General features: G+C 36.1%; 1 protein-coding gene across 2 annotated transcripts in view; it reads left to right on the top strand.

Annotated features, from left to right (window-relative positions):
- The window catches only part of LOC123554102 (uncharacterized), a 62,725-nt gene that overhangs the window by 7,873 nt on the left and 40,296 nt on the right, over positions 1-14,556 (top strand). For both annotated transcript variants that reach the window (XM_053548467.1, XM_053548466.1), the window contains exons 2-3: positions 2,530-5,020; positions 11,443-11,515. In XM_053548467.1, coding sequence (XP_053404442.1) covers positions 2,756-5,020; positions 11,443-11,515 — 2,338 coding nt within the window. In that variant the 5' untranslated portion in view covers positions 2,530-2,755. The remainder of the gene's footprint in view (positions 1-2,529; positions 5,021-11,442; positions 11,516-14,556) is intronic.

The raw sequence follows: 14,556 nt of genomic DNA, 5'->3' as shown, positions 1-14,556 counted from the left end.
CATTGCCTAGTGGAACTCTACAAAATTTGTTTAAATTATGACCCCACCCCAGGGGTCACTAAACTTGATTTTACATAGGAAATCTTCAAAAAATTTCTAAAAATAAACCAGAAGGTCTAGAGCTTAGATATTTGACATGTAGCATTGTGTAGTGGACCTCTACAAAATTTGTTCAGATCATGACCCCCGGAGTCAAAATTGACTCCTCCCAAGGGGTCACTTGATTTTACATAGGAAAATCTTCAAAAATTTTCTAAAAATAAACCAGAAGGCCTAGAGCTTAAATATTTGACATGTAGCATTGCCTAGTGGACCTCTACAAACTTTGTTCAAATCTTGTTAAAATGCATATCATTTTGAGCAATGGTACTCAGGTGAGCGGTACACGGCCATCATGGCCCTCTTGTTTGTTGATGCCATTTGATTTAATTTTTTTTTGTTTCAAAATAAAAAAAAAAATCAGCCAGACCGTAGTTTATATTTCATTGGTCAGATGTCAACGATTTTCCAACGTTGAATCAATGTCTTGATTTCGACAATACTTCAATGTTGGAAGATCAACCATATTTCAATGTTGAAACAATGTCAATTTTCGACAACTTCTCGTAGTTGACTGATGAAGGTTGGATCAATGTTGTTTTATGTCATGACTTAAATACAACCATATATCAATATTGAAATGAAGTCATGTGCCTGCTGGGTTAGAAAGTTGTGTTAATCATGTTAATTTTACAAAAAAAATCCAGAAATAACAATTCTTTAGTGCTAGATTTGTGTTTCCAAATGAAGAGTACCTTGATCACGAGACAGCTGCAGTGGAGAGCAAAATATTGCAGTCAGTGGTACCCATTTGAAACTTATGTGTATAACTCATTTTCAAATGGTGTTGTGTGTTTAATTTTATGTCAGATTTGAAGAAAAATGTATTAGAAATATATTACAGGAAAAGGTGAGTATTTGCCATTTGATTTGATGAAATTATAGTTCAAGTAGTTCTACTTATAATGTCTGTTCCTAATTTTTTCCTACTTTTTATACGCCCGTTTGAAAAAACAGGACGTATTATGGGAAGCCCCTGGCGGGCGGGCGGCGTCCACAGACTTTGTCCGGAGCATATCTTCTACATGCATGAAGGGATTTTGATGAAACTTGGCACAGTTGTTCACCATCATGAGGCGGAGTGTCATGCGCAAAAACCAGGTCCCTAGGTCTAAGGTCAAGGTCACACTTAGAGGTCAAAGGTCAAATTCAAGAATGACTTTGTCCGGAGCATATCTTCTTCATGCATGGAGGGATTTTGATGAAAGTTGGCACAATTGTTCATCATCATGAGACGGAGTGTTATGCGCAAGAACCAGGTCCCTAGGTCTAAGGTCAAGGTCACACTTAGAGGTCAAAGGATACAAGAAAGAAAACTTTGTCCGGAGCATATCTTCTTCATGCATGGAGGGATTTTGATATAACTTGGCATAAATGTTCACCACCACGAGGCGGAGTGTCATGCGCAAGAACTAGGTCCCTTGGTCTAAGGTCAAGGTCACACTTAGAGGTCAACGGATACAAGAATGAAAACCTTGTCCGGAGCATTTCTTCTTCATGCTTAGAGGGATTTTGATATAACTTTGCACAAATGTTCACCACCACGAGGCGGCGTGTCATGCGCAAGAACCAGGTCCCTAGGTCAAAGGTCAAGGTCACACTTAGAGGCCAAAGGTCAGATACAAGAATGACTTTGTCCGAAGCATTTCTTCTTCATGCATGGAGGGATTTTGATGTAACTTGGCACAATTATACACCATCATGAGAGGAAGTGTCATGCGCAGTTCCCTTCTTTAGAATTACTTCCCTTTGTTGTTACTATAAATAACTTATATTGTAACTTTTTTATAATTGACCGTAGGGAAAAAACAAGACCACTTTTCTGTGGTACAACATAGATGTTACTTTCAAATTTCAGGTGTATTTTAATGTATCTCTACCTGGTAAGGAGTTTTTTTGTGGACTTAGAAAAACAAATGACTTACAATGATTACTAAACAACCACAAAATTAAAATTCCATTTGCAAATACAGGTGCTAGAGTAAAGAAATTTGCTGTGACGGGCATATATTGTGACATTCTTGCACTCTTGTTTTTACGATGGTTTGCAACTCTTGTTTATAATTAGTCTTATAAAAGTCATTGATTAGGTGCTCACATATACTTCTAGATACATGTATGTTACATAGTTTTTTTGAAACTGTTAATTAAGTTAATTAAGTTTTAGGAAATGGTCATTGAACTTGCTGTTAACTTGAATTAAACTTGATTTAGATCAAGAGCCTTCTCTGTGGGAGATGAGTTAACTAATTTATCTTAAAGTTTACAGTGACATGGAATTGTATAAAATAAAAGCAAACGTTGGACAACAGTTAATCATTATGAATTAGTGACCAGACATAACAATTTCTGACTGTAATCCTTAGAAGAAACTAACATATTAGAATAGTTCGATAAAGAATTACTAGCGGTATTATTTCTATATTTCAGAGGTTTTGGAAAGGAAGACACTTCTGGATTAACATTAGATTAGAAGACCATAATGCCATAAGACAAAACTGTTGTCTTAGACATTTGCTGTACTATATAGTGTGTAATTATGACAGTTGATAAACTCAATATTCTGATCACATCAGGCTGATATGTGGCAGGAATGGTTAATTCCTGCCACAGATAACAATTAATACCATATAGATTGACTACACTAAATATAATTATGCACTGTCAAAGAAAAATCCAGTGTGTTGCATGCACAACAACATTTTCCTCTCTGTGTGACTTGCATTTTCATCTCAGCAGAGGTTTCAAACATTTTGGATACATTTACAGTGTACATTTGTTACAAAATGGTCTGTTGCTTGTATATCCAGCAAGAGATGTGTGTTTGGATAAAGGCGCAGGTAAAAATGAATTATCAAAGCGTACAGAAAGACATACAGGAAATCTGAAGAAAGCTGTGGCAAACTCAATAGACAAACATATTGTTAAAGATGACTTAGCCAAACAACAAGAGCTTAATCCAGATACAGCAAATTTACTGAATCAGACACGTACAGAGAAAAATAAAGAAAGACATGGTCCTTCAAAGGAACTGGAGAACATTTTAGCACTGACAACGAAACATACAGTTTATGCAACGGATATTGCATCTAAAAATATATATAAAGAGAAACACTCTTCAGCAATACCGCCATTGAAGTCTTTGGTACTGCCAAAGAAAGGTGTTGAATACCAGGAGAAAAATGGATGTACAGAAGTACATAAAGGTGAAAACAAGACTGCAAATGTAGAATCTCTTAGCAAACCCATTAATACCATTGCAAAGCCTATTTCAAGAACATTTGTGCCACAAGAGGTTGTCGTCTACAATGCCAGACAAATAAATAGTTTTATACACAATTTAGAAGTATCAGAAGGTGGTATTTCAACATTTAGTGCTAAACAAGTAGGGAAAGAAATGCCAAAGAATGTAGACAATTCTGCCAAACAGAAACAGATACATGTTGGTATAGCGAGGAGTGATGATAGTACAGTAAATAGAAAGCTAAGTATTACAGAAAACAAAACTATTGACAAAGTTCTTGACAAAACTACAAAACACAATGTAAAACATTTTCTTGTCACAGATGATAATAATAAACATCACAAGAAAGAGAATAATGCTTTCCATAAAGATTTATATATGAACAAGCATGCAGATATTAAACAAGACTGTGCTAACAAAACTGAAGGTGTATGTGATCCTATAGTCAGTTTTGGACCTGAAGTTAAAAACAGCTATCAGAAAGAAGCCGATATTACTAGACAGTGTTCTTATCACATTCGTTGTGACAAAGTCCTCACAGGAGAAGATGAAAACATACTGTCAGATAAGTTAGATAGTTCAGAAAAGTTCTCTTTTCTCAACGAGCATGGTTATTCTAAAACAGTAAGTACCAATGATTCTCGGTGTGACCAAGAATTTAATGAACTGCAAGTTTTTTTTGATGAGAATTATTTCGAAGACAGAGACCTATTGCAAGTTTATGAAAACACAAGCAAAGGTTTTAAGGAGCTTGAAGTAGAATTTCCTGATAACATAATTGATACTGAAACATATAGCAAAACAGATCCCCTTATTACTGCCAACTTTAATGAACATAATGTGGGCAAAAAGAATGTGAACAAGGCTGAAGTACTGTGTGTTGGTGGTAAGAAAGATCATTCATTGAAAGCATCTTTTAAAGGTCCAGTCAGAACATTTTATGATGTTGATTTGCAAATACCGCAGATTGCACAACAATCATTTAGTGTATTTACTAGGTATGGTTTTGAATTGATTCAAAGAGAGAAATTTTACATTCAGTGTAGATTTTGCTCGCAAACATGCAGTGGAAATGAAATAGTGAGACACATAGACATAGATCATCTTGAGCATCCGGAAAAAACAAACATCTTCCAGTGTGAATTTATGTTTCTGAAGAGGTTTTTGAGGGACAATTGGAGCCCAGATTCAAAGTTCTTCCAAATTGAATTAAAAAGACGGATGAGGTACAGGTTATACGATTTTAGCATTAAGCCAGTTCCAGAACTAAAGTTCATTTGTGATGCCTGCAAGAAATGTTTTTGTAGAAATGATTTTATCGAACATGTTAGTGAGTGTTACGAAAAGTGCTCTGAGATGAACACAACACAAGAGTTAAATAACCAGTTGGAACTGCTGAAGAAGATAAGTCCAGTATTTAAGATTGAAGAAAAGAATACAAATGATGTCAACCTTGCAACATTACCTAGCATGGAAGCAGGGACATACCTATCAAAGCGTGCTATGTTAGAAGAATTTAAATCTCTCAAACCAGAGCTGTTTAAGGTGAACAATTCACAATTCTTGAAAGAGTTCGAAGAATATGTAGAGCAAAAAAAAGAAGAGAATAGGAGAAAACGACAGGAACTCATTAGCTGCACAGTGTGTTCAAAAAAGATCAAAGCTTGGTATATGGAGGTAACATATATAAATATTCTGTAAATTAAAGGACTAACCTCGACATTTGGCTAAAGAGAACCTGTTTTTAGCTCAATGCTCAGGTGAGTTTTTCTGATCGCTCGATGTCCGGCGTCCATAGTCCGTCATCTGTCGTCTGTCAACATTTAGCTTGTGTATGCGATAGAGGCTGTATTTTTCAATTAATCTTCATGAATATTGGTCAGAATGATAACCTTGATGAAATCTAGGCCGAGTTCGAAAATGGGTCATCTCGGGTCAAAAACTAGGTCACTAGGTCAAATCAAAGAAAAACCTTGTGTATGCGATAGAGGCTGTATTTTTCAATCAATCTTCATGAATATTGGTCAGAATGATAACCTTGATGAAATCTAGGCCGAGTTCGAAAATGTGTCATCTGGGGTCAAAAACTAGGTTACTAGGTCAAATCAAAGAAAAACCTTGTGTATGCGATAGAGGCTGTATTTTTCAATTGATCTTCATGAATATTGGTCAGAATGATTGCCTTGATGAAATCTAGGCCGAGTTCTAAAATGGGTCTCTCGGGTCAAAAACTAGGTCACTAGGTCAAATCAAAGAAAAACCTTGTGTATGTGATAGAGGCTGTATTTTTCAATTATTCTTCATGAATATTGGTCAGAATGATAACCTTGATGAAATCTAGGCCGAGTTCGAAATTGGGTCATCTCTGGTCAAAAACTAGGTCACTAGGTCAAATCAAAGAAAAACCTTGTGTATGCGATAGAGGCTGTATTTTTCAATCAATCTTCATGAATATTGGTCAGAATGATTGCCTTGATGAAATCTAGGCCGAGTTCAAAAATGGGTCATCTCAGGTCAAAAACTTTGTCACTAGGTCAAATCAAAGAAAAATCTTGTGTATGCGATAGAGGCTGCATTTTTCAATTGATCTTCATGGATTTTAGTCAGAATGATAACCTTGATGAAATCTAGGCCGAGGTCGAAAATGGGTCATCTCAGGTCAAAAACTAGGTCACTAGGTCAAATCAAGGGAAAACCTTGTGTATGCGATAGAGGCTGTATTTTTCAACTGATCTTCATGAAATTTAGCCAGAATGATTACCTTGATGAAATCTAGGCCGAGTTCGAAAACGTGTCATCTGGGGTCAAAAACTAGGTCACTAGGTCAAATCGAAGAAAAACCTTGTGTATGCAATAGAGGATGTAGTTTTCAATTGATCTTCATGAAATTTGGTCAGAGTGATTGCCTTGATGAAATTTAGGTCGAGTTTGAATATGGGTTATCTGAGGTCAAAAACTAGGTCACTAGGTCAAATTAAAGAAAAATCTTATGTATGCGATAGAGACTGTTTTTTTCAATTGATTTTTATGAAATTTGGTCAGGATGATTGCCTTAATGAAATCTAGGTCGTATTTGACTATGGGTCATCTGAGGTCAAAAACTAGGTCACTTGGTCAAATCAAAGAAAAAACTTGTGTATGTGATAGAGGCTGTATTTTTCAAATGATCTTCATGAATTTTGGTCAGAATGATTGCCTTGATAAAATCTAGGTCGAGTTTGAACATGGGTCATCTAGGGTCAAAAACTAGGTCATATCTAAGAAAATGCTTGTTTTATCGCAAGAGACCAATTTTTTGGTCCAATCTTAATGAAAATATGTCAGAATATTTGTTTCCATGAAATCACTAGGTCAAACATGTTTTACACTGTTATGGTGTGTTTCTTAGGTGAGCGACCTATGGCCATCTTGGCCCTCTTGTTAAATTAAAGTTTGTCTATATTTTGAACATTATAAAATGAGTTTGCACTTGTAAAGTATTTTAAAAATCCTAAATCAAGGAAAAAAAGGTATGAAACCCCTGAACGTCACGGCAGTTAAGACATTTTTAGCTCACCTTAGCCAAGTTAGGCTCATGGTGAGCTTTTGTAACCGCTTAATGTCCGTCATGCCTCATGTGTCTGTCAACAGTTCCTAAAAAAATCGTCTTCTTGAAAACCACTGGGCAGAATTACACCAAACTTTACAGGAATGATTCTTGGGTGGTCCCCTTTCAAATTTTTTCAAAGAATTGAATTCCAAGCAGAACGCTGGTTGCCATGGCAACCAAAAGGAAAAACTTAAAAAATCTTTTTGTCCAAAACCACAAGGCCTAGGGCTTTGATATTTGGTATGTAGCATCATATAGTAGTTTCCTACAAAGGTTGGTCAAATAATTATTTCCCTAGGGTCAAATATGGCCCCGTGTTGGAGGTCTCATGGTTTATATTGACTTATATAAGAAGAAAAAATCTCCTTGTCTTTGGTATGTATTATTGCAAAGTGGCGTCTGCCGAGATTATTGTATTTGGTATGTTGCATTGCCTTGTGGTCCTCGACCATAACTGAACAAATTATGCCCCTTGGGTGAAAAGAGGCCCTGCCCTTGGGGTACCAAGTTTTACATAGACTTATTTAGGAATTTTTAAAAAAAAAAATCTTTTTGCTCGAAAATTCAAGGCTTAGCCTTTGATATTTGCTATGTAGCAATGCTTAGTGGTTCTGTAACAAGATTAACCAAGTTATGCCCCTAGTGTGAAAAGAGGCCCCGCCCCGGGGGTGACTTGTATATGAGTGATATAGGAAAATATACTTAAAAAAATTATCTGATCATATTTCCTAGACTGTTGAATTAGAATTGCCTGATGAAGCCAAAAAAACTAGGGGCCACTTGAGCATGACCTTGACCTAATGACCTACATTTTTGTTTTTAAGATACAGCCTTGAAATTTGGATGACGTATACAGTTTTGCACACCGATCTTAACAGCATAGAAATTGGACCACGTCAATAACTTACGATAAAGACTTCAATTTTCATCTTTATATTGTTTTTATTGTGACCTACTGACCTACTTTCTTGTTTTTGAAGCTACAGTTAAATGATTTGGATCACATCTATAAAGTTTGATACAGATTTCAATTCTCATCTTGAATAGTGTTTAGTTTTTGAAGATGCAGCGTGGAAATTTGGACCACATGTAGAACTTTTGATACAGATTTCAATACTTATCTTATAATAAATATTATTAACCGTGATCTACTCATCTACTTTCTTGTTTTTGAAGCTACAGCAAAGAGATTTGGAACACCTGTAAAAATTTTTAACAAATTTCATTACTTATTTTGAAGAATCTTTACCATGATCTCTCAGCTATTTTTTTTATGCCCCTGAAGGGAGGCATATTAGTTTTCAACTGTCCATCCGTTTGTTTGTTCGTCACAATGTTAACTTTTTGCATGAAGGCACTTTACTTGCGAACCACTGCACCCAGGTTCTTCAAACTTCACATGCTGATAGTACTTATTGAATACACGACCCCTACTGACCTTGGGTCTCCGGGTCAAAGGTCAAGGTCACAGGGGCCAATGTGAACTCATTTGTTAGTTCGTTCGTCACAACGTTAACTTTTTACATGAAAACACTTTACTCAGAAACCACTGCACCCAGGATCTTCAAACTTATTGAGTACACCATCCCTACTGACTTAAGGGTCACCAGGTCAAAGGTCAAGGTCACAGGGGCCAATGTTAACTTTTTGCATGAAGGCACTATACTTGCGAACCACTGCACCCAGGACCTTCAAACTTCACTTGCTGATAGTACTTATTGAGTACACAACCCCTACAGACTTTGAGGTCACCAGGTTAAAGGTCAAGGTCACAGGGGCCAATGTTAACTTTTTGCATGAAGGCACTTTACTCGCAAACCACTGCACCAAGGACCTTCAAACTTCACATGCTGATTGAACTTATTGAGTTCTCAACCCCTTTTGACTTTGGGGTCACCATGTCAAATGTCAAGGTCACAGGGGCCAATGTTAACTTTTTGCATGAAGGTACTTCACCACAAATCACTGCGACCAGGACCTTCAAACTTTACATACTGATAGTACTTATTGAGTACACGACCCCTATTGACTTTGGGGTCACCAGGTCAAAGATCAAGGTGCTTCGGGGGCATTTGTCACCATTAATGACAGCTCTTGTTTTGTTTCTGAAAATTTAGCAAAGATATTTGTTCAAGCAAGCAGTTAAACTCAGGTGAGAGAACGCTGATATAGGGACATCATGGCCCTCTTGTTCGTTGTTATAACCAATAGTGATAATAGAAAAATTAGTGAATGATGACTTCAGAATAATTATATATTATATTTTCAATCCGGACAGTTTACCTTGAGTGAAGCATTGAAAACAGTTTCCGATTATCATCTTAAAAAGTAGTAAGACAGCAAATTCTCATTTGTTTCTGTAACATATTGTTTGTCAGTAATTAAGTTGTAAAGCCTTCTTAAGAAATGAAGCATTTATTTCCAGGTATCTGACTGTCTGAAAAAAATTGTTGTTGTTGAACGACCTGACGGAGGCCTATTACTTTAATTGCTCTTGTTTGCAATTTTAATTTTTACATGGAGGCCTTTTCATTTTCAGTAACCTCTAAATAAATTTACAAATTAAAAAAACTGTTTTTGCTCATAAAGTTGTGATTACCAGTGTTTCACTTTTTCACAGTTTAAAGCAATTTTTGCTAATTCCTGTGAAAAAAATAAAACTGTTCAAAGGATATTCCTGTAGTATTGAAAGAACAGGACTCTGCACTGTGGTCCTTACCCTGCTGAATTCTACAATGAACTTGTCTATCTTTCAGTGTGGACAGTACCATTAACTGTTAAAAGGGTTGCATAGCAAAAAGATTCTGACAGAATGGCAAACAGTGTGGGTCATAATCAAACTGCACATATGTGCAGACTGGTCATCATCTGCATTGGTCGCAAAGGCAGAATAAATTGTGTTCACCATGATAAAGGTTAATTTTTAGAATGTGACTAAAGATTATTTTCCTCTTCTATGATCTTGACCACAAGCCGTTAGTAATACTTTCCTGGCTACTTTCAGGCCTCCTCTACCACAAAGACAAAAAGTTATTGTCTCAGAGCATTGTCCTTTCAACCTCGTGCTGCCTGCAAAGTATTTGCCTATTTTCCAGATTTTTTATTCACAAAATATTGCTTAATAGATATTTCCACTCAGAATAGGGTTAGATGATGCCACATGGACTCCTCAAAATTAGAAGGGCGTAAGTTGAAAATCATGGTTTTTCGGCAAAATAAAAAAAACAACTAAATATACCCCCTTGAGACTCATTCTTTAGAAATTACAGAATGGTGTATACTAAGTGGACTTGCCTGGTACAGTAGGACATGTCCTTGCGACTGTCTGAGTTAAGCGACTTACTGACCTAAGTGATCACACTTAAAATTCCTCCCTTGTGATTTCAACAATAATGTACCTGAGACAAGCGACCTCCTGTAGAACGCAACCAGGACCATTTATTTTACTTCCCATTCATTACATTTACCAGTTATCAAGCGATCAACTTGAAAAAGAAATAGACAAAAATGACATCAACTTGTCATTTCAAACGGATAACAAAAGGTGTGATCATCCTTTATTACGATCTGTTAAACTTGATAGATCAGATGGCCGGTAATTATCGGCAATAAGTGCGACACCTCTTGCAAGTTATGTTGTTCATAATTTGATATCGGTTAAAGATAATAGTCGTAATATATTATTTACAATTGTTGATATTTCTTTCCTCTAAATACATAACTTTATATAAATTAAGTTTGTTTAAAGAAAAATTATAACTACTATTACCTAATAGTGGTCCTGCGTCATATACAAATCATATGAACGTAGTTTTTAGCTTATACAGTTAGCTCTGAGAGTAGTTTCCCTTTACCAGAATGGCAGAAATCATAAACAAACTTGTGTCTATGTCTGTGTATGATATAAACCCAAGATTCGGGGGTGGTTCCAGGGGTTAAAAAATGTGCATTATACACTAGGATCTACGGTACATTTTCTTAATACATGTACTTGATAAACTCCATAGTAGTAGCAATTGTTTCTTCATGATAGCTTCTTTACCGAAATACATGCTCAGAAGTCTATTCTGAGTTAAGAGACCACCTGTCTTAAGAGACCACAATCTCAGCTTCCCCTGTGTGGTGGCTTAGGGCAGGTTTGACTGTACATCATTGCAGATACCCCCTTCTGTTACTATGATTCTGAAAACTTTTTATACTTAAGCCCATTTATTATTGGTAGGATTATGCTCCTTGGTATGTATTTTCAAAAAATGTAAAATTCATAAAAGGGCGTAACTAATACTTAGCCCTTCTTATTCTGGGATGTCACATGATGTTGCAATGGGGATTAGCATTTAATTTTTATTTGTCGAATAAAAGATATTTTAACATTCCTTTTATAAATCTACAATTTCATGGATGTTTAATGATATGTGAAGAAATGGGTGCACTTTTCTAGGTATTACTGAACACCGCTTATACTTCCAAATTGTGACATTGTGTTTTTTTTTCAAAACTTATATTGCAGCGTCATATGGAATATGCCCACACATCCCAGCCATGTTTATGTGCAGTTTGTGGAGGAATTTACCCTTCTGAAAGTAAGTACAATTCTTTTCGTAACTTTAGCTTGACTACATGTATTCAAAATACTTACACTGGCATCACACCTTGGTTAAAGTTTTGCATGCATGTACATATGGCTATCATTTAAAGGCGTGTAGCTTTGAAACTTACTTTTTTCTTTTTCTATGTCAAACCATAATTTTGACATGTATTTTGGCAAATTATGACCCCTTTTGGACTTAGAAAATTCTGGTTAAAGTTTTACAAGCAAATAATTATCACCAAAACTAATGCAGATGTTGACTTGAAACTTCACCTTGTGTCTTCTGAAACTAGGTGATGGCACCAAGTCCCATAACTCTGATATGCAGTTTAACCAAGTTATGCCGCTTTTGGACTTAGAAAATCCTGGTTAAGTTTAAAATGCAGGTAACTATCTCCAAAACTAATGCAGATATTAAACTGGAAATTCATTGTGTCTTTGAGGCTAGCATTTGGGGTGATAGCACCAAGTCCCATAACTCTGACATACATTTTGGCCAAATTATGCCTCCAGTTTGGACTTCGAAAATCCCAGTTAATAGCATACATATAGCTATCACTTAAAGGCATATAAAATTGAAACTTATTTTAAATCTTCACATTTGTCTTCAGGGTTATAAAACTAGTTAATTGATTCAAGTCCCATAACTGTGACTTGTATAGTTTGAAATTTACCCTCCCTTTTGGACTTCTGGTTAAAAGTTTTGCACGCACGTTTCTATCTCCAAAACTAATGTAGATACTAAGTTGATACTATGTGGATTTTAAGCATTAGATTAATATCCCTGCTTCTTGGACAACTATTTGAATTGTCGGGCTCTGGCTGTCTTCCGGACAGCTCTTGTTTTACTTCTTTTCACCCACCAGTCATTTGATAACACTGACCTTCAACCTGTATTCTTTTCAGGATAAGATTTAGTGACTTTCTACCTTTAGCATAATCGGGGCCTCCTCTGCCATTCGCCAGTGCAGATAAATGCTACAAATTCAAAGAACTGGCTACAGATTGTTGAATTTATTATTGTTGAAAGCGGCAACAAGAATTTTATTATAATGTGGCCTAATATCAGCAATTCAAAATTCACTTTAGCACTTTCTGTCAAAAAGCAGCCACAACTTTGATTGCTGTCTTCATTAGGTCACCATATTAAATTAACATAAACCTTTACCATGCAAAATTTCTAAAATGGACTGGTCCATCGTTCTACAGCTCCTGAACCTTGATTATCTTTAGGTCAAGTTCAGATTTGGTTCATGTTGGGTCAAAAAATAGGTCACAAGGTCAAATCAAAGGAAACACTAGTTAACACTTTAGAGGCCACATTTATGACTATATCTTAATAAAACTTTGTCAGGATGTTAATCTTTAGGGTCTTTAGGTCAAGTTCCAATCTTGATCAGGTGGGGACAAAAACTAGGTCACCAGGTCAAATCCAAGGAAAAACTTGTTAACATTCTAGAGGTCACAATTTTGCCCAATCTTAATGAAACTTGGTCAGAATTTTACCCTCAAAAAAATCTTGGATGAGTTTGATATTGGCTAACCTGAGGTCAAAAACTAGGTCACAAGGTCAAGTCAGAGGAAAATGCTTTTTAAAATCTAGAGGCAACATTTATGGAAACATCTCTCTGAAACTTGATCAGAATGTTAATCTTGATTATCTTGAATTCAGCCATCCAGCTGGCTTACGGAAGGTCGGTGGTTCTACCCAGGTGCCTGCTCGTGATGAAAAAATGCACGGAGGGGCACCTGGGGTCTTCTTCCACCATTAAAAGCTGGAAAGTCGCCATTTGACCTATAATTGTGTTGGTGCAAAGTTAAACCCAACAAATATCTTGAAGTTAAGATCAAGTTTGGGTCAAGTGGGTGAAAAAACAAGGTCCCCAGATCAAAAACATCGAAGGAAAACCTTGTTATCACTCTAGAGGTCACATTTATTACTGAATCTTCATGAAACTTGGTCACAATGTTAATCTTTCTTATCTTTAGGCCAGGTACAAATCTGTGTCATATGGGGTAAAAAACTAGGTCACTAGGTCAAAACAAAGGAAAGCCAGTTAAAACTAGACACCACATTATGACCATAATTATCTTAATGAAACTTGGTCAGAATCTTAATCTTGATGATGTTTAGGTCAAATTCATATCTAGGTCATGTGGGGTCAAACACTAGGTCACCAGGTAAAATTAAAGAAAACTTGTTAACACTCTAGAGGCGGCTGGCCGCATTTATGACAATATATCTATGAAACATAGTATATTAATCTTGATTATCTTTAGGTCAAGTTCAAATCTGGGTCAGGAGGTGTCAAAAACTAGTTCACCAGGTCAGATCAATGGAAAAACTTGTTAACACCCTAGAGACCACATTTATGACTGTATCTTCATGAATCTTGGTCAGAAAGTTAACCTTGATGATCTTTGGGTCAAGATCAGATCTGGGTCATGTGAGGTCAAAAACTTAAGTCACAAGTTCAATTCAAAAGAAAAGCTAGTTAGAGGCAACATTTATGACTTACCTTATTGAAACTTGGCCAGAATGTTAATCTTCAGGATCTTTAGGACAAGTTCCAATCTAAGCCAGGTGGGGTCAAAAACTAGGTCACCAGGTCAGATCAAAGGAAAAGCATGTTAACACTCTAGGGGTCACAATTTTGGTCCAATCTTAATGAAACTTGGTCAGAATTTTACCCTCAATAAAATATTGGACAAGTTGGATATTGGGCCATCTGAGGTCAGAACTAGGTCACCAGGTCAAATTAACGGAAAAGCTTGTTAACACTTTAGAAGCCACATTTATAGTATATCTCTTTGGAAAATTTTCAGAATGTGTGTCTTGATGACCTCTAGATCAAGTTTGAATCCAGATCATAAAGAATCAAAAACTAGGTCACAAGGTCAAAAAACCAGTAAAAACAAGTTCAAATCTGGATCATGTAGCATCAAAAACTGGATCACAAGATTAAAAAAATCAAAGAAAAAGCTTGTTAACACTCTAGAGGTCACAATTTGACCTTGACCTCATTTTGAACT

The sequence above is a fragment of the Mercenaria mercenaria genome, chromosome 7 (assembly GCF_021730395.1).
Source record: "Mercenaria mercenaria strain notata chromosome 7, MADL_Memer_1, whole genome shotgun sequence".
NCBI lineage: Eukaryota > Metazoa > Mollusca > Bivalvia > Venerida > Veneridae > Mercenaria > Mercenaria mercenaria.
This window is presented reverse-complemented; position numbering and strand designations above follow the sequence as displayed.